General features: G+C 37.4%; 1 protein-coding gene across 1 annotated transcript; it reads right to left on the bottom strand.

Annotated features, from left to right (window-relative positions):
- Positions 1–1,564: 1,564 nt before the first annotated feature.
- LOC107805291 (B3 domain-containing protein REM10-like) lies at positions 1,565–15,565 on the bottom strand. The gene is made up of 6 exons (XM_075252759.1): positions 15,226–15,565; positions 14,055–14,373; positions 13,583–13,701; positions 7,559–7,787; positions 7,335–7,414; positions 1,565–1,840 (listed from the first exon to the last, which is right to left on the bottom strand). The coding sequence occupies exons 1-6, from the start codon at positions 15,289–15,291 to the stop codon at positions 1,565–1,567; spliced, it is 1,089 nt and encodes a 362-aa protein (XP_075108860.1). The 5' UTR covers positions 15,292–15,565.
- Between the last annotated feature and the right edge of the window lie 11,480 nt (positions 15,566–27,045).

Genomic DNA, 27,045 nt, shown 5'->3' with positions numbered 1-27,045 from the left:
TATGTTTTTATATAAATTCTCTTTCAAATATAAAGCATATTAAATAAAAGGAGTATTTTAAGAAAAATATCAAAATTATATTATCAAAATTCTTTCAAGATTCATTACTCCTTAAGAGATGCATATAAGATTTCGTATCGAATACATTACTTTTGATGTTTGAGTTGTAACGGCGTTGTAGCTAATTTGCATATTATGATATATGTCATACTTTTCATATTATTCATAGTTGAATTATAACTTATAAATATTTTAAAGAGATTATTTGATATAATTTTGTGATTTTAATGTAATTTTTATAATTATTTTTTATTTTATACTATCTTAAAATTCTTGAAATTAGTAAAATTTAATGATCCGTGGGACTTACGCCCCATGTCTCAGGGCTTACGCCTCGCCTCATCAGAGGTAAAACGCCTCGCCTCACGCTCCCGCCTTTTAAAACATTGGTCTGCAGTGCTCCCTAAAGTCACCAATTTGCTTTCTTATTTTGGTCCAAAATAAGTGTCTATCTATTTAATCAAGAAAAATTTTAATTTATTTTTCCAAAATTATTCTTATGTACATATTCCTAAAAAGTATTTTACTCCTCACATTAAATTATGCTGCAACATTTAATTAAGGATAGTTTAGTCACACTAACTATTTTTGTCTAAAATTTAGTATTTCCTTAATGGGTGTACCTAAAGCAAATTGGTCACTTATCGTGTACCGGAGGGAGTACTACTTTAAAAATCAAAAAGCACTTCATTAAATACTTATGTAACTTTTTAATTCAAAAGGATCCGTTCGGTAGAGTATATATAAGATTAGTGTTGAATATGATGAATTAGTAATATTAGGATTAATTATGATGAAATTATTTTTTATCGACCGTTTGGTACGGCGTATCTTTATGCATGCTTATTCATGTATTAAAAATTATGACATTGCTAATGTCATGGATTGCTATGACAAAAATGTTCGTATTTTCAACAAAAGAAAATGTTTTGTATTTTTAACCAACGACAACTATGCAGTAGGAAATTTACTTTATGCATAATACAATATACCCATGTTCCTAAAAATCTATTTGGTTCATGAAATATAGTCCGATATTAAATTTTTTATCCAAGCTACATGTGACCAGGAGGTCACAGGTTCGAGTTGTAAAATCAGCTTCTTACAGAAATGCAAGTGACATTTTTTTGTTTATATCATGACACCAGAAGATTGAGAAGTGATTATGGTGTATCCATGTGTGAACCAAAAAGCAAGGATTTCTTGGACCTGGTTGGACAAGGGTATATTTCTTTACCTTTTTAAGATGTGAATCTAAAAGGGCAGTACGGTGCACTAAGTTCCTGCTATGCGGGGTTCCGGGAATGGACCGGACCACAAAGGTCTATTATACGTAACCTAATCTTAGTGTAGTAATGCTAAAAGCATACAAAAGCAAGTTTTGCTTTTGACAAAACAAAAAATCAAAGTACATTCTTTCTTGAGATTAGGCAACACGTACTAGATACAAAAACATCTTCAGTGCTCTTTTCCCTTGCCCATCACCAACTGCTTCATTACCTTGTCAAGTGCTTTTCTCATCCTTGCCATCCTTTTCTGAATATTTACAATGGAAGTGCGCTATAGGTATTGTTCCGTTGTTGATGAGTTCAAACTTAAAAGTATCTCCTACTTGGACATCATTTGCTTTCACGAATTTTCTCCATCCCATGGTAATCGCAACGTGATGTCCTGTTGGTCCGAGCTGCACCGACCATGATCTCTGTTTCTCATCTGTGAGAATCATCTCACAACGTCTATTCATCAAGCCATTTGATTTTGCAAAATCCAATGGAAGATACTGCTCGAATTTTATCCCAATGTATAGATCAATATGGCATTATCACAACAACAACAACAAAAGAAGAACTAGGCAGAATACATATATAGCCCCTTAAACTTGGCCATGTTTTTGAGGTGGCCAATAGGTCATGAGCTGAGTTGAAGTGCCTAAGTAAAAAATATCGCCAAGTTTAAGGGTCTGTCTATGTATTTCGCCACGAAACTACTACTAAAGATTTTAACTATTAAGGGCAACTAAAGTTAACTTCAAATCACTTACCAAAAATGTTCTGCTGATGGAATTGTTGAAGTTTGGCAAAATGCCAAAGTCCCACATTGGTTGGGAGTTAAGTTTGGGGGGGATTTTTCCCTTATAAAAGAAGGCCTAATGTTTAGGATTGAGACACACCTCTCATTTGCCTTCTCATCTGTTTAAGGCATTTGTATCTTCTCTCTTTAGTATTATTTCACTTGTATTTTTGGAGTGGAATAAAATATTGGTTGTGTCCGAGGAGTAGGCAAAATTAGCCGAACCTCGTAAATTCTGGTGTTCCCTTTATTGTTGCTTTATTGTCTTATTTATTATTTGGTGGCTGTCATAATTTTTGGTATAGTAGTTGTGACTTATTCACACCATATACATTTGGCTTCCGCAACAATTGGTATCAGAGCCAAGGTACTGTCTAAGTATGCTCTGTGGTTGCAGCATAGTCTGATCTTCCACATCAGAAAAGATTTATCTTGGTAACTGAGTCAAGGTTCTGTCTGAGTATGCTCTGTAGTTGCAGCTTAGTCTGATCTTCTACATCAGAAAGGAAATAATCTTGATTTGTGTCGTCAGCTATTAAATAATATTTGTGTCAAATATGGGGGACAATAAACAAGAAGAATCTACATCAAGTGTCAACAATACGTCATCATTGGCATCTTCGCTTATGACAAGAATTGTGTCAAATGCGAAATTTGCGGTAGAAATTTTTGACGGGTCCGGACATTTTGGGATGTGGCAAAGTGAGGTTCTAGATGTCCTTTTTCAACAAGGGCTAGATCTGGCCATTGAAGAAAAGAAACCAGATGTTATTGGAGAAGAAGATTGGAGAATTATCAACCGTGTTGCTTGTGGTACCATTCGATCCTACCTTGCTAGAGAGCAGAAATATCCATACACAAAGGAAACTTCTGCAAGTAAATTATGGAAAGCACTGGAGGATAAATTTTTGAAGAAAAACAGTCAAAATAAATTGTACATGAAGAAGAGACTGTTTCACTTCACTTATGTTCCTGGTACCACGATGAATGAACATATCACCAGTTTCAATAAGTTGGTCACAGATTTGCAAAATATGGATACAACTTATGATGATGGTGACTTGGCTTTAATGTTGTTGGCGTCACTTCCTGATGAGTACGAGCACCTTGAAACTACTCTACTCCATGGAAATGACGAAATTTCTCTCAGAGAAGTTTGTTCAGCTTTGTACAGCTATGAACAAAGAAAGCGAGAAAAACAGAAGGGCGGAGAAGGAGAAGCACTGTTTGTGAGGGGTCGTCCTCAAAATCAAACGAGGACAAAGAAGGGAAGATCCAAGTCAAGATCCAGACCCAGCAAAGATGAATGTGCCTTTTGTCGAGAAAAAGGGCACTGGAAGAAAGACTGTCCGAAGTTGAAGAATAAGGCCAAACATAACAATGGAAAGGCTATTATGGATTCAAATGTAGCTGATTGTGATGATTCAGACTTCTCATTAGTTACAACAGAGTCATCAACATCATCAGACATATAGTTGATGGACTCGGCTTGTAGCTATCATATGTGTCCCAACAGGGACTGGTTCGTGGAATTTCAAGAATGAGAATATGGAGTCATCCACACAGCGGATAACAGCCCTCTTACCTCATATGGCATTGGTTCAATACGATTAAGGAACCATGATGGAATGATCAGAACATTGATAGATGTTCGATATCTACCGGATTTGAAGAAGAATCTCATCTCTGTGGGAGCCCTAGAATCAAAAGGGTTCAAAATCATTGCAGAAAATGGAGTGATGAGTGTATGCACCGGTGCACTAGTGGTAATGAAGGCTAATCGGAAGAATAATAATATGTACCGCTATCGTAGCAGTACAGTTATTGGGACAGCGACAGTAACATCCAGTGACGACAAAGAGGCAGAAGCAACCAAGCTATGGCACATGCGCTTGGGACATGCTGGAGGAAAATCCTTGAAAACTCTATCAGATCAAGGATTGTTAAAAGGAGTAAAGGCTTGCAACTTGGAGTTATGTGAGCATTGTGTTAAAGGGAAACAGACAAGGGTTAAATTTGGTACAGCGATCCATAATACTAAACGCATTTTGGATTATGTACACTCTGATGTTTGGGGTCCTTCCAAAACACCTTCATTGGATGGGAAGCACTATTTTGTAACCTTTGTTGATGATTTTTCCCGAAGAGTATGGGTGTATACAATGAAGAGCAAAGATGAAGTGTTGGGAATTTTTCTCAAATGGAAGACGATGGTGGAATCAGACAGGCAGGAGAATCAAGTGTATTCGCACAGACAATGGAGGTGAATACAAAAATGATCATTTCAATAAGGTCTGTGAAAATGATGGCATCGTCCAACACTTCACTGTTAGACATACACCACAACAGAATGGAGTGGCAGAACGTATGAACCGGACCTTGCTGGAGAAGGTACGGTGTATGTTGTCCAATGCTGGCTTGGGCAAAGAATTTTGGGCTGAGACAGTTACATATGCATGCCACCTCATTAATCGCTTACCATCTGCTGCTATTGATGGCAAGACACCATTTGAAAAATGGTATGGAAAACCTGCTATAGATTATAACTCTTTGCACGTGTTTGGCTCAACTGCATATTATCATGTGACGGAGTCAAAATTGGATCCAAGGGCAAAGAAGGCTATTTTTATGGGAATTACTTCTGGAGTCAAAGGATATCGCTTATGGTGTCCTATGACAAAGAAAGTAATATTCAGCAGGGATGTTACCTTTGATGAATCTGCTATGGTAAATAAGGTAACAGAAGATACCAAACAAAATGAAGGTGCTTCTAAGCAGGTGGAGCTTGAGGGAAAATTTATTTTTCCTACACAAGAAGCAGAGGAGGAAACAAATGAAGATTACCCTCTGGAAGGAGAGCCAGTAGAGGAGATTCCAACTCAGGAACCTCAACAACAACTTGAATCAATAGCAACCAGCAGGCCAAAAAGAACAATAACGAAACCTATTCGTCTTATAGAGACGGTTGCTTGTGCAACCTCAATTGTAGTTGATGATGTTCCTACCACTTATAAAGATGCTGTCCAAAGTTCAGAAGAAGATAAGTGGAGGATTGCCATGAATGATGAAATACAGTCCCTTCATCAGAATCATACATGGAGATTGGCCAATCTCCCGAAGGGAAAGAAAGCAATTGGGTGCAAATGGGTATTTGCAAAGAAAGAAGAATTTCCTAACCAAGTAGATGTTCGCTACAAAGCAAGATTGGTGGCCAAAGGATATGCTCAAAAGGAGGAAATTGATTACAATGAAGTGTTTTCTCCAGTTGTAAAACATTCCTCCATTAGAATTATGTTGGCTTTGGTAGCACAATTGGATTTGGAACTAGTTCAGATGGATGTAAAAACTGCGTTTTTACATGGAAACTTGGAGGAGGAAATCTACATGACTCAGCCAGAAGGATTCAAAGTTGCTGGAAAACAAAATATGGTGTGCAAACTTGAAAAATCGTTGAACGGATTGAAACAATCTTCTAGACAATGGTACAAGCGATTTGACGAGTTTATGTTGCGGCAAGGGTACAAGAGAAGCAAATACGATCATTGTGTGTATTTGCACAAGCTTAAAGATGGTTCATTTGTATATCTTCTCCTATATGTTGATGATATGTTGATAGCTTCCAAGAATTTGGAAGAAATTGATAAGTTGAAGATTCAACTGAAGAAGGAGTTCGAGATGAAGGATTTGGGTGAGGCAAAGAAAATTCTTGGCATGGAGATAATTAGAGATAGACGTTCAAAGAAACTCTGTTTATCTCAAAAGGAATATTTGAAGAGAGTACTTCAACGTTTTGGCACAGATGACAAGACTAAGCCAGTTAGTACTCCACTTGCTTCCCATTTTAAGCTAAGTACTACTATGTCGCCAATGGATGAAGCTGAACGAGAGTATATGTCAAAGGTACCATACGCAAATGCTGTTGGTAGCTTGATGTATGCAATGGTTTGCACAAGGCCTGACATTTCACAAGCTGTTGGAGTTATTAGCAGATATATGCACAATCCAGGAAAGGAGCATTGGCAAGCTGTGAAGTGGATTCTACGGTATATTCATAATACTGTAGATGTCGGGTTAGTTTTTGAGCAGGAAGACAATCAGTCTGTAGTTGGATATTGTGACTCAGATTTTGCGGGTGATATGGACAAACGAAGATCAACTACTGGTTATGTGTTTACTTTTGCAAAGGCACCAGTTAGTTGGAAGTCTACTTTGCAGTCAACAGTTGCTTTGTCTACAACAGAGGCAGAGTACATGGCTATTACAAATGCTGTGAAAGAGGCAATTTGGCTTCAAGGATTGCTAAAGGAGCTTGGTGTTGAACAAAAAGGTATCACAATTTTTTGTGATAGTCAAAGTGCTATTCAATTAGCGAAGAACCAAGTTTATCATGCAAGGACGAAGCACATTGATGTTCGGTATCATTTCGTACGAGAAATCATAGAAGAAGGTGGAGTCACGGTGAAGAAAATTCATACTACAGAGAATCCTGCTGATATGCTGACAAAGGTGGTGGTTGCGGTCAAGTTTCAACATTGTTGAACACTGAAGATTGAAGATGAAGACACAACCAAAATTTGTTATTGAGAGAGAATTGAAAATGTGGAATTTTGCCAAGGTGGAGATTTGTTGAAGTTTGGCAAAATGCCAAAGTCCCCTATTGGTTGGGAGTTAAGTTTGGGGGGGATTTTTCCCCTATAAAAGAAGGCCTAATGTTTAGGATTGAGACACACCTCTCATTTGCCTTCTCATCTGTTTAAGGCATTTGTATCTTCTCTCTTTAGTATTATTTCACTTGTATTTTTGGAGTGAAATAAAATATTGGTTGTGTCCGAGGAGTAGGCAAAATTAGCCGAACCTCGTAAATTCTGGTGTTCCCTTTATTGTTGCTTTATTGTCTTATTTATTATTTGGTGGCTATCATAATTTTTGGTATAGTAGTTGTGACTTATTCACACTATATACATTTGGCTTCCGCAACAGGAATAAGGTCTAATAGTAGAAATAAATTGAGGGTTAGCATTAGCAGACGTTGAAGCAGAGACTCGTGCTTTAGTAGCAGGCATATCTGAGGTATCAATACCGACGCCTGTTCTTCTTTAAAAAGAATACATGAAAAAAGGAAACAAGAGGCATTAGAATCATAGAAATGAAAAAGAAAAGATGAAGGTCCTTGATAAAGCAACATGAATTTGATCATAAAAAACCAGACCTTGAGTGGAATATCTATTAGCATCCGAATCAGGATTCTTTCTTTCGGTCCGAAGTGATGCATTTGCTCTCAAATCTAGTTTTTAAATTGACAAAAGCCATAACTGAAACTGATGATGAATTAAAATCCAAAAATAGAACACTAAGTTGAAGTAAAGAAATAGATAAATAGTAAAAAAGTGGATGAAATATAACAGAAGGGCTAATATGTGAAACTTGCCATAAAATTTCAGTATAGGTTTCTCTGCCTTGGCTAATATCTCAAACATTACGCGATATCCTTCCTTTAAGAGATTAGCAGCGCAAAATTCATGCCATCCCCCTCCAATGAAAGTGCTGCGTCCACAGGAGTACAGACTAAATTCCCATGACCTTTGCTCATCTCTTATCAGTATCGTACATTTCCTGTTGCTCAAGCCGTTTTCGCGAGCAAATTGTTTCGGAACATGCTGGAACAGTTTATAACCAGTTTCACGTAAATAGTTCATATTTATACTTCACACTTTCTAATTATTAAAGAAACAAAATCCTTATAGTGAAATGATTTCATCTTACAAAGAGTAGAATTTAGTTTTCAACTTACCATCAAAGACCTTGAAATCCAATGGGGTTTGTGTTGAAATTGGCAAAATGTTTGTCCCACATCGGTGGGAAACCAAAATTGGGGGGATTTTCCCCCTATAAAAGAAGGCTTAATGTTTAGGATTTAAACACACCTCTCATTTGCCTTCTCATCTGATTAAGGCATTTGTATTTTCTCTCTTTAGTATTATTTCACTTGTATTTTTGGAGTGAAATAAAATATTGGTTGTGTCCAAGGAGTAGGCAAAATTAGCCGAACCTCGTAAATTCTGATGTTCCCTTTATTGTTGTTTTATTGTCTTATTTATTATTTGGTGGCTGTCATAATTTTTGGTATAGTAGTTGTGACTTATTCACACTATATACATTTGGCTTCCGCAACAATTGGTATCAGAGCCAAGGTACTGTCTAAGTATGCTCTGTGGTTGCAGCATAGTCTGATCTTCCACATCAGAAAAGATTTATCTTGGTAACTGAGTCAAGGTTCTGTCTGAGTATGCTCTGTGGTTGCAGCTTAGTCTGATCTTCCACACCAGAAAGGAAATAATCTTGATTTGTATCGTCAGCTCTTAAATAATATTTGTGTCAAAGATGGGAGACAATAAACAAGAAGAATCTACATCAAGTGTCAACAATACGTCATCATTGGCATCTTCGCTTATGACAAGAATTGTGTCAAATGCGAAATTTGCGGTAGAAATATTTGACGGGTCCAGACATTTTGGGATGTGGCAAGGCGAGGTTCTAGATGTCCTTTTTCAACAAGGGCTAGATCTGGCCATTGAAGAAAAGAAACCAGATGTTATTGGAGAAGAAGATTGGAGAATTATCAACCGTGTTGCTTGCGGTACCATTCGATCCTACCTTGCTAGAGAGCAGAAATATCCATACACAAAGGAAACTTCTGCAAGTAAATTATGGAAAGCACTGGAGGATAAATTTTTGAAGAAAAACAGTCAAAATAAATTGTACATGAAGAAGAGACTGTTTCACTTCACCTATGTTCCTGGTACCATGATGAATGAACATATCACCAGTTTCAATAAGTTGGTCACAGATTTGCAAAATATGGATACAACTTATGATGATGGTGACTTGGCCTTAATGTTGTTGGCGTCACTTCCTGATGAATACGAGCACCTTGAAACTACTCTACTCCATGGAAATGACGAAGTTTCTCTCAGAGAAGTTTGTTCGGCTTTGTACAGCTATGAACAAAGAAAGCGAGAAAAACAGAAGGGCGGAGAAGGAGAAGCACTATTTGTGAGGGTCGTCCTCAAAATCAAACGAGGACAAAGAAGGGAAGATCCAAGTCAAGATCCAGACCCAGCAAAGATGAATGTGTTTTTTGTCGAGAAAAAGGGCACTGGAAGAAAGACTGTCTGAAGTTGAAGAATAAGGCCAAACATAACAATGGAAAGGCCATTATGGATTCAAATGTAGCTGATTGTGATGATTCAGACTTCTCATTAGTTACAACAGAGTCATCAACATCATCAGACATATGGTTGGACTCGGCTTGTAGCTATCATATGTGTCCCAACAGGGACTGGTTCGTGGAATTTCAAGAAGGAGAATATGGAGTCGTCCACACAGCGGATAACAGCCCTCTTACCTCATATGGCATTGGTTCAATACGATTAAGGAACCATGATGGAATGATCAGAACATTAACAGATGTTCGATATGTACCGGATTTGAAGAAGAATCTCATCTCTGTGGGAGCCCTAGAATCAAAAGGGTTCAAAATCATTGCAGAAAATGGAGTGATGAGAGTATGCTCCGGTGCACTAGTGGTAATGAAGGCTAATCGGAAGAATAATAATATGTACCGCTATCGTGGCAGTACAGTTATTGGGACAGTGACATCTAGTGACGACAAAGAGGCAGAAGCAACCAAGCTATGGCACATGCGCTTGGGACATGCTGGAGGAAAATCCTTGAAAACTCTATCAGATCAAGGATTGTTAAAAGGAGTAAAGGCTTGCAACTTGGAGTTTTGTGAGCATTGTGTCAAAGGGAAACAGACAAGGGTTAAATTTGGTACAGCGATCCATAATACTAAACGCATTTTGGATTATGTACACTCTGATGTTTGGGGTCCTTCCAAAACACCTTCATTGGGTGGGAAGCACTATTTTGTAACCTTTGTTGATGATTTTTCTCGAAGAGTGTGGGTGTATACAATGAAAAACAAAGATGAAGTGCTAGGAATTTTTCTCAAATGGAAGACGATGATGGAATCAGACAGGCAGGAGAATCAAGTGTATTCGCACAGACAATGGAGGTGAATACAAAAATGATCATTTCAATAAGGTCTGTGAAAATGATGGCATCGTCCGACACTTCACTGTTAGACATACACCACAACAGAATGGAGTGGCAGAACGTATGAACCGGACCTTGCTGGAGAAGGTACGGTGTATGTTGTCCAATGCTGGCTTGGGCAAAGAATTTTGGGCTGAGGCAATTACATATGCAAGCCACCTCATTAATCGTCTACCATCTGCTGCTATTGATGGCAAGACACCATTTGAAAAATGGTATGGAAAATCTGATGTAGATTATAACTCTTTGCACGTGTTTGGCTCAACTGCATATTATCATGTGACGGAGTCAAAATTGGATCCAAGGGCAAAGAAGGCTATTTTTATGGGAATTACTTCTGGAGTCAAAGGATATCGCTTATGGTGTCCTATGACAAAGAAAGTAATATTCAGCAGAGATGTTACCTTTGATGAATCTGCTATGGTAAATAAGGTAACAGAAGATACCAAACAAAATAAAGGTGCTTCTAAGCAGATGGAGTTTGAGGGAAAATTTATTTTTCCTACACAAGAAGCAGAGGAGGAAACAAATGAAGATTACCCTCTGGAAGGAGAGCCAGTAGAGGAGATTCCAACTCAGGAACCTCAACAACAACTTGAATCAATAGCAACCAGCAGGCCAAAAAGAACAATAACGAAACCTATTCGTCTTATAGAGACGGTTGCTTGTGCAACCTCAATTGTAGTTGATGATGTTCCTACCACTTATAAAGACGCAGTCCAAAGTTCAGAAGAAGATAAGTGGAGGATTGCCATGAATGATGAAATACAGTCCCTTCATCAGAATCATACATGGAGATTGGCCAATCTCCCGAAGGGAAAGAAAGCAATTGGGTGCAAATGGGTATTTGCAAAGAAGGAAGGATTTCCTAACCAAGTAGATGTTCGCTACAAAGCAAGATTGGTGGCCAAAGGATATGCTCAAAAGGAGGGAATTGATTACAATGAAGTATTTTCTCCAGTTGTAAAACATTCCTCCATTAGAATTATGTTGGCTTTGGTAGCACAATTGGATGTGGAACTAGTTCAGATGGATGTAAAAACTGCGTTTTTACATGGAAACTTGGAGGAGGAAATCTACATGACTCAGCCAGAAGGATTCAAAGTTGCTGGAAAACAAAATGTGGTGTGCAAACTTGAAAAATCGTTGTACGGATTGAAACAATCTTCTAGAAAATGGTACAAGCGATTTGACGAGTTTATGTTGCGGCAAGGGTATAAGAGAAGCAAATACGATCATTGTGTGTATTTGCACAAGCTTAAAGATGGTTCCTTTGTATATCTTCTCCTATATGTTGATGATATGTTGATAGCTTCCAAGAATTCGAAAGAAATTGATAAGTTGAAAATTCAACTGAAGAAGGAGTTCGAGATGAAGGATTTGGGTGAGGCAAAGAAAATTCTTGGCATGGAGATAATAAGAGATAGACGTTCAAAGAAACTCTGTTTATCTCAGAAAGAATATTTGAAAAGAGTACTACAACGTTTTGGCATAGATGACAAGACTAAGCCAGTTAGTACTCCACTTGCTCCCCATTTTAAGCTAAGTACTAATATGTCGCCAATGGATGAAGCTGAACGAGAGTATATGTCAAAGGTACCATACGCAAATGTTGTTGGTAGCTTGATGTATGCAATGGTTTGCACAAGGCCTGACATTTCACAAGCTGTTGGAGTTATTAGCAGATATATGCACAATCCAGGGAAGGAGCATTGGCAAGCTGTGAAGTGGATTCTACGGTATATTCATAATACTGTAGATGTCGGGTTAGTTTTTGAGCAGGAAGACAATCAGTCTGTAGTTGGATATTGTGACTCAGATTTTGCGGGTGATCTGGACAAACGACGATCAACTACTGGTTATGTGTTTACTTTTGCAAAGGCACCAGTTAGTTGGAAGTCTACTTTGCAGTCAACAGTTGCTTTGTCTACAACAGAGGCAGAGTACATGGCTGTTACAGAGGCTGTGAAAGAGGCAATTTGGCTTCAAGGATTGCTAAAGGAGTTTGGTGTTGAACAAAAAGGAATCACAATTTTTTGTGATAGTCAAAGTGCTATTCAATTAGCGAAAAACCAAGTGTATCATGCAAGGACGAAGCACATTGATGTTCGGTATCATTTCGTACGAGAAATCATAGAAGAAGGTGGAGTCACAGTGAAGAAAATTCATACTACGGAGAATCCTGCTGATATGCTGACAAAGGTGGTGACTGCGATCAAGTTTCAACATTGTTTGGATTTGATCAACATTGTTGAACACTGAAGATTGAAGATGAAGACACAACCAAAATTTGTTATTGAGAGAAAATTGAAGATGTGGAATTTTGCCAAGGTGGAGATTTGTTGAAATTGGCAAAATGTTTGTCCCACATCGGTGGGAAAACAAAAGTTGGGGGGATTTTCCCCCAATAAAAGAAGGCTTAATGTTTAGGATTTAAACACACCTCTCATTTGCCTTCTCATTTGTTTAAGGCATTTGTATCTTCTCTCTTTAGTATTATTTCACTTGTATTTTTGGAGTGAAATAAAATATTGGTTGTGTCCGAGGAGTAAGCAAAATTAGCCGAACCTCGTAAATTCTGGTGTTCCCTTTATTGTTGTTTTATTGTCTTATTTATTATTTGGTGGCTGTCATAATTTTTGGTATAATAGTTGTGACTTATTCACACTATATACATTTGGCTTCCGCAACAGTTTGACAGTAGAAATTAAATGAGGGCGACCCAGAGGCACATCCTTACACGCTTCTGCATCAGGGAAAACCTTGTGTGATGACATGATGTTGGGCTCTGGTTTTTCTGTAGCATTTTCTAATTACATAAAAAGTCATGTCAAATATTTGAAAAAAGTAGTTCATGGACAAAAGAACATATCAATAGTATAACATGATATGAGGAAACTTGCTTTGAAACTTCTGCCTTGGAGTTTCTGCATCAGTAACAACATGAAATTTCCATACAGGTATTTCTCCATCAGTAACAACCTCAAACATAATACGATCTCCCTCCTTTAAGCAATTATCAGCAACGAATTTACGACAGCCATCTCCAATGTAGACTTGAGTTTTACAACAACTTAACCTTAAAGTCCACGAGTTTTGCCTTTCATCTTTTATGATCAGACTGCACTTCTTGTTTGTCTTGAAACCATTTGCCGATGCGAAATGTTTAGGAACATACTGTACGGGGATAACCATTTACACACATCACTAAAAAGTTCATGTTCTTAATATTTTCACTTAACAAAGATAAAAATACGAAAAATGGTGCAAATGCTTCCTTTTGCCTGAAGCTTTTTGAAGAGTTTGCGCGAAATTAATGAGTTTTGAGACTTACTAAGAAACCGTATGTAAGGCAATATGGTTTGATGGTGCAAACAAAACTAGAATGACCAAAAGGCTTGTGAGTAGCAGCTTCTGCATGGTCTGACAACTCGATGCTGGGGCTCGGTCGCTCTGTTACATTGTTAGAAAATTAAATTTCTTGAATGGCTTAAATGGCACAACATGGATGGTGAGGATTCATATGGTCGATCCAAACTTAGGATTGAGGCATAGTTGTTTAATTTGTATCTTCAAGAAATTAAATATTACAAATTTCATTTAAAAAAACAGACAATATTAAGGGAATTCATCACTTTAGTTTCTCCTTCAATATATCCTACTTGTTTTTACTTCTATCAAATAAGCATCATTCTGTTTATGCATCAGTACACGATAAATAAATAATACTAATCAGGAAATAACTTCCATAACTAACAGAAACATAAAATCTGAAAAAAGAAGGTTGAGAACATAAAGAACTTCACCTTCAAATTCAAGATTCTTGGAAGTCTCTTCAACATTATTGGCTTCTTCTTCTTCTTCTTCTTGTTGCAAATACTCCGAATATTCTCTGTCGCAGTGACTTGAATCAAATATGGAAACTTCAAACTCCATGTTCCCTTCATGTCTGAACACCAACAAATCTCCTAACTGCAAATCATGCTCCTCTGCAAACTTTTCCCAACCATCTTCAAGTCGTCGGCCGTTCACCTTCACCTGCCACTGCTTACTAACCCTTCTCAATACTGCATGTTCAATATCTTCATGTCCCTTCAGATACTTCAAGAAACCACGAGGAATTTTCTGCAGTAGATATATACCACAAATATGGATAATCAGAATAAGCTTTGTCACAAAATGATATACACAATAATCAATTAAAGATTATTCATTTAGCACATTATGCTTTTAATCTTTAGTACTCCTTATGTTTCAATTTAGACATATTTAGCTTATCGAGAGTTAATTTGACTAAATTTTGAAACTAAATTAAATTAGTTCAACTCAATCTTTTAAAATTAAAATTTCGATATTCAAAAACTACACGAAAAATACAATAAGTTGTAATTTTTCTCATATCAATACGATAAAAAAAGGCATTTTAAAATATTAGTCAAACTTCACACAGTTTAACTCTATATTGAAATGGAAGCTTAATTAGTTTTTAGGGTTTCAACTGAAACTAGTATTGTTGACACTGTAAACATATACTCCCCGTGAGAAAACTAACTAAAATTTCAACAAAGATTACATTTTGAATTCATAAATTTAAAACTACAATGTGTCCAATGGTAAGAACTTGAAAGTTGAACCTATAAAATTCATAATTCTGAATCTACCTATGTCAGATATTATACAACAAGAAGTAATCTCATTAGTGGGGTCTGGGGAGGGTAATGTGTACGCAGACCTTACCCCTACCCTGGGTAGAGAGGCTGTTTTCGATAGACCCTCGGCATACTTCCCTCCAAGAAGTCCCTCACCTTGCTCTTGGGGTGACTCGAACTCACAACCTTTCGGTTGGAAGTGGAGCGTGCTTACCATTAGAGCAACCCCTCTTGTCTGTGTCAGATATTATACATATAACAAAAATTATATATTCAACAGAGAAATTAAAGGAAAAAGATGAAACAACTGACCAAAAGTAAAACTTACAAGTCCATGTTTGAACCCCGGCAGAATAGGTTTGAAAAAATGAGGTTTCTTTGGAGGAATTTTCATGGCTGTAGAGAAAATATTTTTTTTTTTCTTTTGGTTGTATTAGACATAAGTAAATGAAAGAATTCAGGCTGGAAACTTCAATAGAGTTGGTACGGAAACATGGAAAGTTAAAAAAGGAATGAAAAACAGAGGGATTTTTCATGTCAGGGCACTCTGTAAATTGTAATACTAATACCATGAAACATTTATGATTCAATTTGTTGATTACAAAAGCAAGAAAGATGTTAGCTGGATAAGGAAAGTAATTTTTTCATAAAGCTGTTAAAAAATCGAGCTCATTTATCGAAGGACAGAATGAAATCTGAGTTTTTCAAAAATGCATGCTAGTCTGTAGTCTGTACTCTGTAGTAGTACTGTTTTACATATCAAAAAATTACTTTATTAAATAGGCGAATAGACACACTCGTACTTATACAACAGATTTGAAAAGCACTTTATTATGTTCGCCTTTGGCCATAAATTTTAGGGAGAAATTCAAAAATAGCTCGAGTTACAAGTCGTCATTTAAAAATATAAAAATAGTACGGGCTAGTTATTTTTTAGACTGGTCATTCAAAAATAGTCCGTATTTACAAAATCATAAAAAATAACCACTATTTTGGTGTAACAGGGATCGGTCCAGCATAATATACTGGAGATCGATGCACTTGTGTATGAACTTCCAGCATATTACGCTGGAACTCCAACACGCGGAAAGTTACAGCATAATATACTAGAGATTTGAGCACATGTGTATGAACTTCCAGCATATTATACTGGACCGGTATATCATACTGGAACTCCAGTATAATATGCTGGAGTTCCAGTATACTTATGCTGGAACTCCAGTATATTATGCTGGAGTATTTTCCGGATTTTGAACAATATTTTCGTTTAGATTTATCTTTACATGAAAGTAGATAAATTTCGATTACTTTTGAAACTGTGACTATTTTCGAATGACCACTTGTAAATCTGGCTATTTTTGAATTTTTGCCTTCAAAAATAGTCACAGTTTCAAAAGTAATCGCAATTTAGCTATTTTTCATGTAAAGATAAATCTGAACGAAAACACAATTCAAAATCCAGAATCCAGTGTAATATATCGGTCCAGCATAATATACTAGAACTTTCCGCGTATTGGAGTTCCAGCATAATATGCTAGAAGTTCATACACATGTGCACCGATCTCCAGTATATTATGCTACTTTCCGTGTTGCAGCAATATAGTGGCTACTTTTCAATGATTTTGTAAATGTTAGCTATTTTTAAATGACCAATCCGACAACTGGCTAGCCCGTACTATTTTTACTAAATTTGGGCTACAAATAGCCCAAAAGCACTTTACAGAAACTTTTAACATGTTTAAGACCATGGCATAAGTCTATTTTTGTTTAGTTCTTTTCTTTTTCATAAAATCTCATAAAACATAGCGACATAAATGGAAATAAAGGAGTACATGAAACCAATCGAGCCCCCAATGCAGTGTTTAGTTGTCATTTTGTTGTCTGCGTAAATAATAGTGGAAATGATACCGGGTAACCACTTTTAAGCATGTTATTTAAAATGTATTTATAGTTTACAATGTATTTAAAGATTAGTCAATTTCGCTCAAACTTCAGGACACAACATTCTAGAGTTTAAACCTCAAAATTCAAATTTTAGGACGTTGTGTCCTAAAGTTCGAAAATTGTGTCCTGGAGTTCGAATCTTATGTCATGAAATTTAAATTAGTAGTTCAGAAATTCAGGACACAAGTGTCCTGTCAAATTAGCAGCTCAAAAATTCAGGACACTAAGTCCTAAATTGGTGAAATGACTAATGTTTAAATACATTATAAATTGTGGAGATATTTTAAATAATAGGGTTAAAAGTGGTTATTGTTGCACTTCACCCTAAATAATAGTTCTATAAATTATGCCAAAAATCTATATACTCCCTCCGGTTCATAATAAGTGACTTTTTCGCCTATTTATTTTGGTTCAAAATAAGTGTCCTTTTTACATAATCAAGAATAAATTATCTTTAGTTTGTCAAATTTGCCCTTATTTACGTATCCCAATGTGTCAAGTTAACAATATACAAATTTTAGTTAAGGGTAATATAGTCAAGATACTTTTTTTTTCTAGAAATTAGTATTTTGTTAAGGGGTGTGCCAAAGGCCAAAAAGTCACTTATTGTGAACCGCAGGGAGTATTATTTATACAAAATAAAAATTAGAATAAGAATAGGAGAATTAGTAATATATGCATCAAAACAAACATCTAAAATATCAAGAATAGCCCTCATGTATTAAGCAGCTTTAAAAAAAAAAGATGAACAAACACATGTTCCAAATTATACGTTGTCCAAGAAAAGTTATTCATGCATTATCAATCCCTGATTTATTAATCTCTACCATGCAGTCCTACATTATTAATATTTGCATCATTTTTTTACATTGCAGCCCTACATTATTAATGCTTGCATAACTTTTCTCATAACCAAATAATCTGCTAGAGTACAAATATATTTGAATCGTTAGTAAAATTTATAAAGAATAATACTATTAATTTCATTTTGTATTATATGGTACGACTTACAAGAGTCAAATTGCTTAATTTTCAATGTAAACTAGATTATAAAATCTTTAAGATTTTTTAACAATAAAATTTATATGTATTTAAAAATTACATAAAAATACTAGTCTAAGTCTCACTAATTAATTATTTTAAACACTTGAAAAATATTTGCAGACGATGGTCAAGCTCCTCTTTGCTGCTTACGGTTTTTCTTCGAAGGAGGCCAGATTATGTAAACTCTACTCCCTCCGGTCCACAATAAGTGACAAATTTGTTTTTTTATTTTAGTCCAAAATAAGTGTCTATTTATATAATTAAGAAAAAATTCAAATTGTTTTTACAAAATTACCCTTATGTACATATCCCAAAAAAGTTTTCTTACTCTTCACATTAAATATTTAATTAAGGGTAATTTAGTCATACTGGATATTTTTGTATAGAATTTAGTATTTTCTTAATGGGCGTGCCCAAAGCAAATTGGTCACTTATTATGGACCGGAAGGAGTACAATTTTATCGCTTTAAGTGAAAAGCGGGATCCTAACAATTGAAAAGGGAAAATGTCATGGTTTAACTACGTATAAAAAGAATTGGTAGGAAATAGCTCTACTTACAGATATTGGCAACATATAGCCGAACATTAAGTTTATCCTATATTTATTTGATTTTTGTAGCCAAAATTATTTTTCGAGAAATACAGCACAAGCAACGCACATCTCTCCCCCGCTCTCTCTCGCTATTTTTAATATAGTACTAGTATTAGGGTACGCGCTTTGCGCGTGTACCTATATCAATAAATATATAATTTTTAAAAATTATATATATATTATTCAATAATGTGTTTTAGTTATTGAAAAAATATCAAAGAAAGAAAATGTAAGTTTCTAAATATAATGAATGTTAATCTCACTAAGCTAGCTCATTAAACAAAGAAATGCTACGCCACATAAGTCTTTATATATCTTATTATGATTTATGAGATAATATATATCTTATGAAAATTATTGTTATCTTTATTACCAAATACTATAAACAAATAACAAAAAAATACTTTAAAATAATTATTCAAAGATAATAAAATAAATTGAAGAATTTGAATCTTTGGGTCTTTTAGAAATTTGTGAGCGTAGAGATAGAACTATAGCTCCTAGAAACCCATAGATAAATAACAATATAAAGTATGAAATAACTAATATTGAATTATAAAAAATGATGTAATACGATATGAAAAATATAGGGAGCTACATTTATTAAAATAAATATAAAAAGAAAGAAAAATGATAAGGGTAATTTTTGTGATTTTTTTTTGTCTTGGGTTATATCCTTATTGCTTCAACTTAACATTTTAGCAATTTAACTTTTAATACTATATTATAATAAATTTTTCTCTATTTTCTTATTTCTTTTACGGCAATTGCTCTTATTGTGTAAAATAATTTGTGTACCTTAAGAGTTTTATCAACTTGACAAATAAGTTTACTTATATAATAATTTTAAAACAAAATTGAATTGACTTTTCCGTTGCTTTATTAATTCAAAGACTTAATTATTTGTTGAGATTTTATGCTTTTTTGATAGTATAGAAGATACAAATTATTTTCAAGCTATTCTCCTACTCGAGTATAATATTATTCTCTTTATCGATTTTATGTAATATTGAAAACTACATTTAATAATTAGAACAAATATTTAATTAGGTAATGTTAGAATTATAGGTTCCCTAATAAGAGGAATCAATGTAAACATATTTCTATGGAAATCACGTGAGTATACAAGGAAAAGAAACGTAATACTCTTAATTAATTCTCTTAAATAATATCTATTTTAAAGTCCTTAATATTGGGGTTTCTTATTTAATTCAATAAGGAAAAATCTAATAATCAAATTTTAGTTTCCTTTAAGTCCTAAATATTAAGATAATAATTAAATGACTATTTTGTCTAGTGTGAGCTCTATTTTAAAAGGATAAAAAAGACAAACGACATTTCGCTAAGGGCCTTCGTGCTTTTAATATAGTATAGATAGATTAAATAAATTCTTTAATTTTAATTTATCTTTTAATTTATTTTAGTCCAAGCATTTCAAATGGAAACGGAAGAAAGAGGGAAAATTTTCTATTTGGTATGAGAATACTTAGGCCAAAGCGTGTTAGTGCATAGTTGGTTATAGTTGGAATAAGTAAAAGTTTAATATGGAAAAGTTTAGTTGATTTCAAATTCTTAAATATTTAGGATTCTTACATAATTTAAATAAGGAAATAAATTCAATAGTAAAGATTATAGTTGGTTTAAAAGTCCTAAATATTAGAAAAATAACTAAAAGACTTTTTTGTCTAATGTAAATTCTATTTTTAGAGGGTAAAAAAGGCGAACGACATTTCGCTAAGGGCCTTCGTGCTATTAATATAGTATAGATGGTTTTATTTTCTTTCTTAAATTTACTTTCGATCCCCCAAATCTCTCTCTCTCTATTTTCTTCTCCAATAATTACTCTGTGAGGATTCCTCTTTATCTTTTTCTTGGGTAATTCTATGCATTGTATCTATGATCTTTTATAGCACATTGATAATAGGTGAATTTAACTATAATTAGGCCCTAAATAACCACTTTCTTGTATAGTTTGGATGATAAAAGTGATAACAAAATGCTCTTATTAGTGTTTTTCATATTTTGCAGGTTATATATGACCGGAGAAGGCTATGGAGTACTTTTGGGATCAAATATGGAGAAAAAGAGGCCGATCGTAAAATTCCGTCAAGTAAACCACGCGAAACAGCTCAAGTCAGAACCGAAAGAGGACTGTCGCGGTTCCACCGCGACCGCGGCAGAACCGCGGTAGAAGAGGGCTGCAGACAAAGTGAGAATCAGAAAGCATGTTTGGCCGCGGTTTGACTGCGACCGCGGCAGAACCGCGCGGTCAAACCGCGGCGGAGGCGGAGAACTTCAGGGATTAAAGTGCAAAACACGGGATTTTTAGCCCAAAACCCTATTTTAAACACTAGACTTCGCCCAAGAGAAACATGTATTGATTTAGAGAGTATTTTGGCAAGGAAAAACAATTGTGAGAGATCACCCAAAACATCTTTCTTCTTTTCTTTGATTTTTCTTGCAAGTTTTATGATGAATATTGTTTTAGTTTGTTTACCCATAGTTATGAGTAGCTAAATCATTTGTCTAAGGTTTTGATGGAACCTATTGGGGGATGAACTTCTTGTTTATGTGAATACAAATTGCTAGTCTCAATCTTTATTTGTTCAACTTTGTGCATGTTGTAGTTAATTGACAGGATCCTCAACTAGTTGTGCCTATTTAGTGTGCATAACTTGGGAGAGAGTGCATATTTAGGTTATTGTTGAACAACACCACTCCCAAAGTATAAGAGGGATCTATAACTGCGGGTTTAAAGGCGGGATTAGGGATAATGAAGCCTTGAGTGCAATCTAAAGTGAACCGTGTTAATTAGAGCTAGCTGGTGTATCTCGGGAGAGTGCATTGAGTATATTACTGTGATTACTCGGGAGAGATTTACGGTAAGATGAGCGTTCATGATTGATAGAGAGGTGTTGGTCAATTTGTATGAAGCATAAACAGAAGGGATTCCATCAATAGGGGAAGTTATTACCTTAGCGTTTTCTCATTATTGTTTACAACCTTAGCATCCTTAGTTTACAGCTGTTTATTTACTTGCAATTTTAGTTATTAAAGACACCATCAACTGTGATTCAAACGTTTGGGGAAATTGGTTCTCAAGAGTTTAGTGGGTCTAAAGATAGTGATTGATAGGTTAACTCTCTGTGGATTCGACTCTGGGTAGAATACTCAGGTTATATTTGCAACGTCCGCAGGGTCCTTTTTATAAGGCATAGTTGGGCGTGATCAAATTTTGGCGCCGTTGCCGGGGAGTTAACGGAATTATCAATTACCATTGATAGAAATACAAAAATTCTTAGTGTAGTCAGTTTTCTCTACACCAAGTTTTGATTGAAAATTTTGACGGTTGTTGACGTGGTTGCACAGGTGTATGCCTAGAAACTCTACGAGGACTGGAGAATTACTTGAAGGACTCTCAGACCCCGAGAAAATATTCTTGATATTGAACCGTTCCAACAAAAGACTTCAACAATCTCATCAAACACACACTCGAAATTGACATGGGTGACGTAGACAACGTCAACGGAAATGTCATAGATATTGCACCTCCTGTGCCTGAGGCTGCACTATATGACTGGGCACAACCCACAACTGACAATCTGGCCACTGCCATTGTTGTGCCCGCGATACAAGCTGAATCGTTCCAGATCACGAACAACATGCTGCACTTGCTGCAAAACAAGGGACTTTTTCTGGGACACCAGCAGAAGATCCTCAGCAACACTTGAAGAACTTCCTGTCGATTTGCAAAACTCAAAGGCAACCCAACGTAACTCCGGAAGCAATCAGGCTATTATTATTTCCATTTTCGGTGACAGGAGCTGCTCAGGTCTGGCTAAACTCACTCCCCATAAACTCTATAGAAACTTGGGATGAGTTAGTCAAGCAATTTCAAATCAAGTTCCACCCGCCCAACAAAACAACTCAACAAATTGATGAGATCGTGAGCTTTAAACAGAAACCAATGGAGACACTGCATGAGACATGGAGCCGGTTTAAGGGAATGTTGGTTATATGTCCACACCATGGTATTCCAGATCAGATGTTGGGAACATGGGACTGTCAGATAGCATGAAGAACATTGTAGATGCCTCAGCTGGTGGGGCATTTTTGAGCAAAACTTGGAGAGAAGGTCAGAGTCTGCTTGACAAAATGGCTCAGAATTCGGGGTGGACGATGAGGAATGCACCTATCACTCCAGTGGTACACTCAGTGCCTTTTGACCCATCAAATTCCATGGCTGAAAATGTGGCAACCCTTTTGACACAAATGAGCATACTCGCCAAAAAGGTAGAGGAATCAGGGCAGAAACAGCAAGTGCACATTGTAGATACTACCAATGGGGGCTTGTGCACATCTTGCATTAGTCAGCCAGTTGGTAATCCTTGGAATGCAGAACATGATCATCATCATCAACACCCTGAAGACATGAACTATGTGTCAAACTATGGAGGCCAGAGACAGGGCAATCAGAATTGGGGTTAGCAAACTCAGCAGCCATACAGACCACCTCAGCCACAGTACAACGCTGGAAGCATGGGAGGTATGAGACCTCCCAACAATATGGCACCTTATCCAAGGCCACAGGGGTACAACAATCAGCAGCAAGGGTATCCCCCACCTCAGCAACAGCATGGTGGAAGGCAAGAAGATGGGTTCACGAGACTTGAAGCAATGATGCAGCAGGTTATTGGGTCCAATGCAAAAATAAATGAAAGAGTAGATGCACATGACGTAGCAATCAAAAATATTGAAGTGCAATTGGGCCAAATTTCAATGTCTCTGAACAATTGTCCTCAGGGGACATTACCTGCAGACACCCAGATTAATCCAAAAGATCAGGGCTCAAAGCAGCTGATGGCGGTGAGTCTCCGTAATGGCAGGGATCTAGATGTAAAACAAGAGAGAGCTCGAGAAAATATACAGGCTGAGACATTCATTCCAGTGCCCATTGAGATGGATGAGTCTACGATACTGACAGAGGTGACAGTCCAGCCTACTCAGGAAGAAAAGAACATTCAGCAGGAGACCGAGAAAGTAGCTGAGCCAGTTGAAGAGCCATTAGTTGAAATAGAATCTGATAAAGAGAAGTCCCAAGTGATTGGGAAGAAGAGACCTCCTGCACCCTTTCCATAGAGGCTGGCCAAGCATCAAAAGGAGGAGCAGTATAAAAAGTTCTTTGAAATGCTCAAACAAATCTAGGTAAATATTCCACTGGTTGAAGCTTTAAAGGAGATGCCTGGGTACGCAAAAATGATGAAGGACTTGATGTCCCGAAAATTTGATTTTCAAGACTTGGCTACAGTTACACTTACTCAGACCTTAGTGCAGTGGTGACGAGACCTATTGCTGAAAAGCTGTCTGATCCAGGTAGCTTTACAATTCCATGCACTATTGGGAATTTCGCCTTTGCTAAGGCGCTCTGTGATTTAGGGGGCAGCATTAATCTTATGCCCCTGGCTATCTATAAGAGGTTGGGCATTGGGAGAGATAGACCCACCTCCATGTTGTTGTAGCTGGCCGACAGGACTGTGAAGCGTCCATTAGGTATCCTTGATGATGTGCTTATTCAGGTGGGGAAATTTGTGTTCCCTGCAGATTTTGTGATCTTGGATTGCAAAGTGGATGGAGAGATTCCTATAATCTTAGGAAGACCATTCTTGGCCACGGGGAGAGCTCTGATTGACTGTGAGACTGGGGAGCTCAAAATGAGACTCAATGATGAGGAAATAACGTTCAATGTACAGAAGTCTATGAGGCAACCAAGCAAGTTCGCCAATTGCTCTCTTATTGATGCCGTGGATGTAATTGTAGAGCCTGATGATGAGGTGTTGACAATTGAGGACCCCTTTGCTGCATGTTTGATGAACTTAGATGAAGTGAATGGTGAGGATTTGGCGGAATGGGTGTTGGCATTGGAAGGTAGAGGGTTCTGGGAGAGAAATCTAGAGTTTGAGCCCTTGCACTTAGAAAAGAGAGAAACTCCTCCAGCTAAGCCATCCATTGAAGAACCACCAAAGCTGGAGTTAAAGCCATTGCCAGCCCACCTCAGGTATGAATTTATGGGACCTGACTCCACATTACCTGTTATTATCTCATCTAGTTTGTTAGATGTGCAGGTCCAAAAACTTTTACAGGTACTAAAGGAGTGCAAAACTGCCATGGGGTGGACTATGGCAGACATCATGGGGATCAGCCCCGCCTACTGCATGCACAAGATTCTGCTGGAAGAGGGGCACAAACCTTCCAGGGAACCTCAGAGGAGGCTGAACCCCAACATGAAGGAAGTGGTGAAGAAGGAGGTGATAAAGTGGTTGGATGCGGGAATTATTTTCCCAATCTCTGACAGCAGCTGGGTGAGCCCAGTGCAATGTGTTCCTAAAAAGGGTGGCATGACGGTTGTGACAAATGACAACAATGAATTGATCTCAACAAGAACCGTCACAGGCTGGAGAATTTGTATGGACTATCGAAAGTTGAATCTAGCCACCCGGAAAGACCACTTCCCACTTCCCTTCATTGATCAAATGTTGGACAGATTGGCAGGGAGGTCACACTTCTGTTTTCTGGATGGGTACTCAGGGTACAATCAAATCTCCATTGCACCGGAGGACAGAGAGAAGACCTCCTTCACATGCACATATGGCATTTATGCCTTTAGACGGATGCCCTTTGGCCTATGCAACGCACCTGCCACATTCCAACGGTGCATGATGGTCATATTCACTGACATGGTTGAGGACATAATGGAGGTGTTCATGGATGACTTCTCAGTGGTGGGGACTTCATTTGATGAGTGCTTGATAAATCTGACGCGTGTGCTGAAATGGTGCATCGAGACTAACTTGGTTCTAAACTGGGAGAAGTGTCATTTCATGGTATAAGAAGGCATAGTCTTGGGGCACCGGGTGTCAAGCAAGGGAATAGAGGTGGATCGCGTGAAAGTTGATGTAATAGCAAAGCTGCCTCCACCCACTTCAGTCAAAGCCATCAGAAGCTTCCTTGGACATGCCGGTTTTTACCGGAGGTTCATAAAAGACTTCTCCAAAATCGCCAACCCTCTCTGTAAGTTGTTAGAAAAAGATCACCCGTTTTTGTTTTCTGATGATTGTAGGGTAGCATTTGAGGAGTTGAAAAAGAAACTGGTCACAGCACCCATCATTGTTGCCCCCAATTAGGAGCAACCGTTCGAACTAATGTGTGATGCCAGTGACTATGCAGTGGGAGCAGTGCTGGGCCAGCGTAAAGACAAACTGATGCACCCAATCTACTATGCTAGTAGAACGCTGAGTGGAGCCCAGTTGAACTACACTGTGGCTGAAAAGGAGATGTTGGCTGTAGTGTTCGCGTTTGACAAGTTCCGATCCTACCTGATAGGGTCCAAGGTAATTGTATATACTGACCATGCAGCTCTCAGGTACTTAATAGAAAAGAAAGAATCTAAGCCACACCTGATTCGTTGGGTGTTGCTATTGCAAGAGTTCGATCTTGAGATTCGTGACCGTAAGGGCACTGAGAATCAAGTCATTGATCATTTATCATGACTTGAGGGAGCTGAAAATGTAGTTGAGGTTGAGGAAATACTGTAAATTTTTCCAGATGAGCAGTTGCTCGCTACCACTCATCATGAAGCGCCATGGTATGCAGACTTTGCTAATTACCTGGCCAGTGGTATAGTTCCTCACGACCTTTTATCGGTCCAAAGGAAAAGATTTTTTCGTGAAAGCCGCCAGTATTACTGGGATGAACCTTATTTGTTTAGAATATACCCGGATAATATGATCAGGAGATGCGTCCTCGAGATAGAGCAATTTTCTGTTTTGTAGGCTTGTCACGCATCAGCGTATGGTGGACACTTTGGAGGGGTTAGGATAGCGGCAAAGGTGATAGAGGCTGGATTCTTCTGGCCGACAGTGTTTAAAGATGCGCACCTATGGGTGAAGAGCTGCAATGAATGTCAGCGGACCGGGAACATTCGACGCCACGAGATGCCCATGAACCCAATTCAAGAGGTGGAAGTGTTTGACGTCTAGGGGATTGACTTCACGGGTCCCTTCGTCAGCTCCTATGGCAATAAGTACATTATTGTTGTTGTAGACTATGTGTCCAAATGGGTGGAAGCTGCGGCGTTACACACTAATGATACAAAAGTGGTGGTGGGATTTCTAAAGAAGAACATATTCACCCGCTTTGGGACACCACGAGCAATTATTGGTGATGGAGGCACTCATTTCTGCAACAGGGCCTTTGAAAAGTTGCTTGCTAAGTACGATGTGCGCCACAAGGTGGCTACTCCTTACCACCCGCAAACTAGTGGACAGGTTGAAGTGTCCAACAGAGAAATCAAGAGTGTGTTAACCAAAACTGTGAACGCCACAAGAACTGGTTGGGCGAGGAAGCTAGATGATGCACTCTGGGCTTACAGAACTGCCTTCAAAACTCCAATTGGTATGTCACCATACAAGTTGGTGTTTGGGAAGGCCTACCACCTGCCAGTGGAACATGAACATAAAGCGTGGTGGGCATTGAAACAGCTGAACTTAGACATGGAAGCTGCGGGCACGT

Source organism: Nicotiana tabacum, chromosome 5 (assembly GCF_000715075.1).
Source record: "Nicotiana tabacum cultivar K326 chromosome 5, ASM71507v2, whole genome shotgun sequence".
NCBI classification, from domain to species: Eukaryota; Viridiplantae; Streptophyta; class Magnoliopsida; order Solanales; family Solanaceae; genus Nicotiana; species Nicotiana tabacum.
Note: the sequence above shows the minus strand (reverse complement) of the source record. Positions and strands in the feature narration are given on the sequence as shown.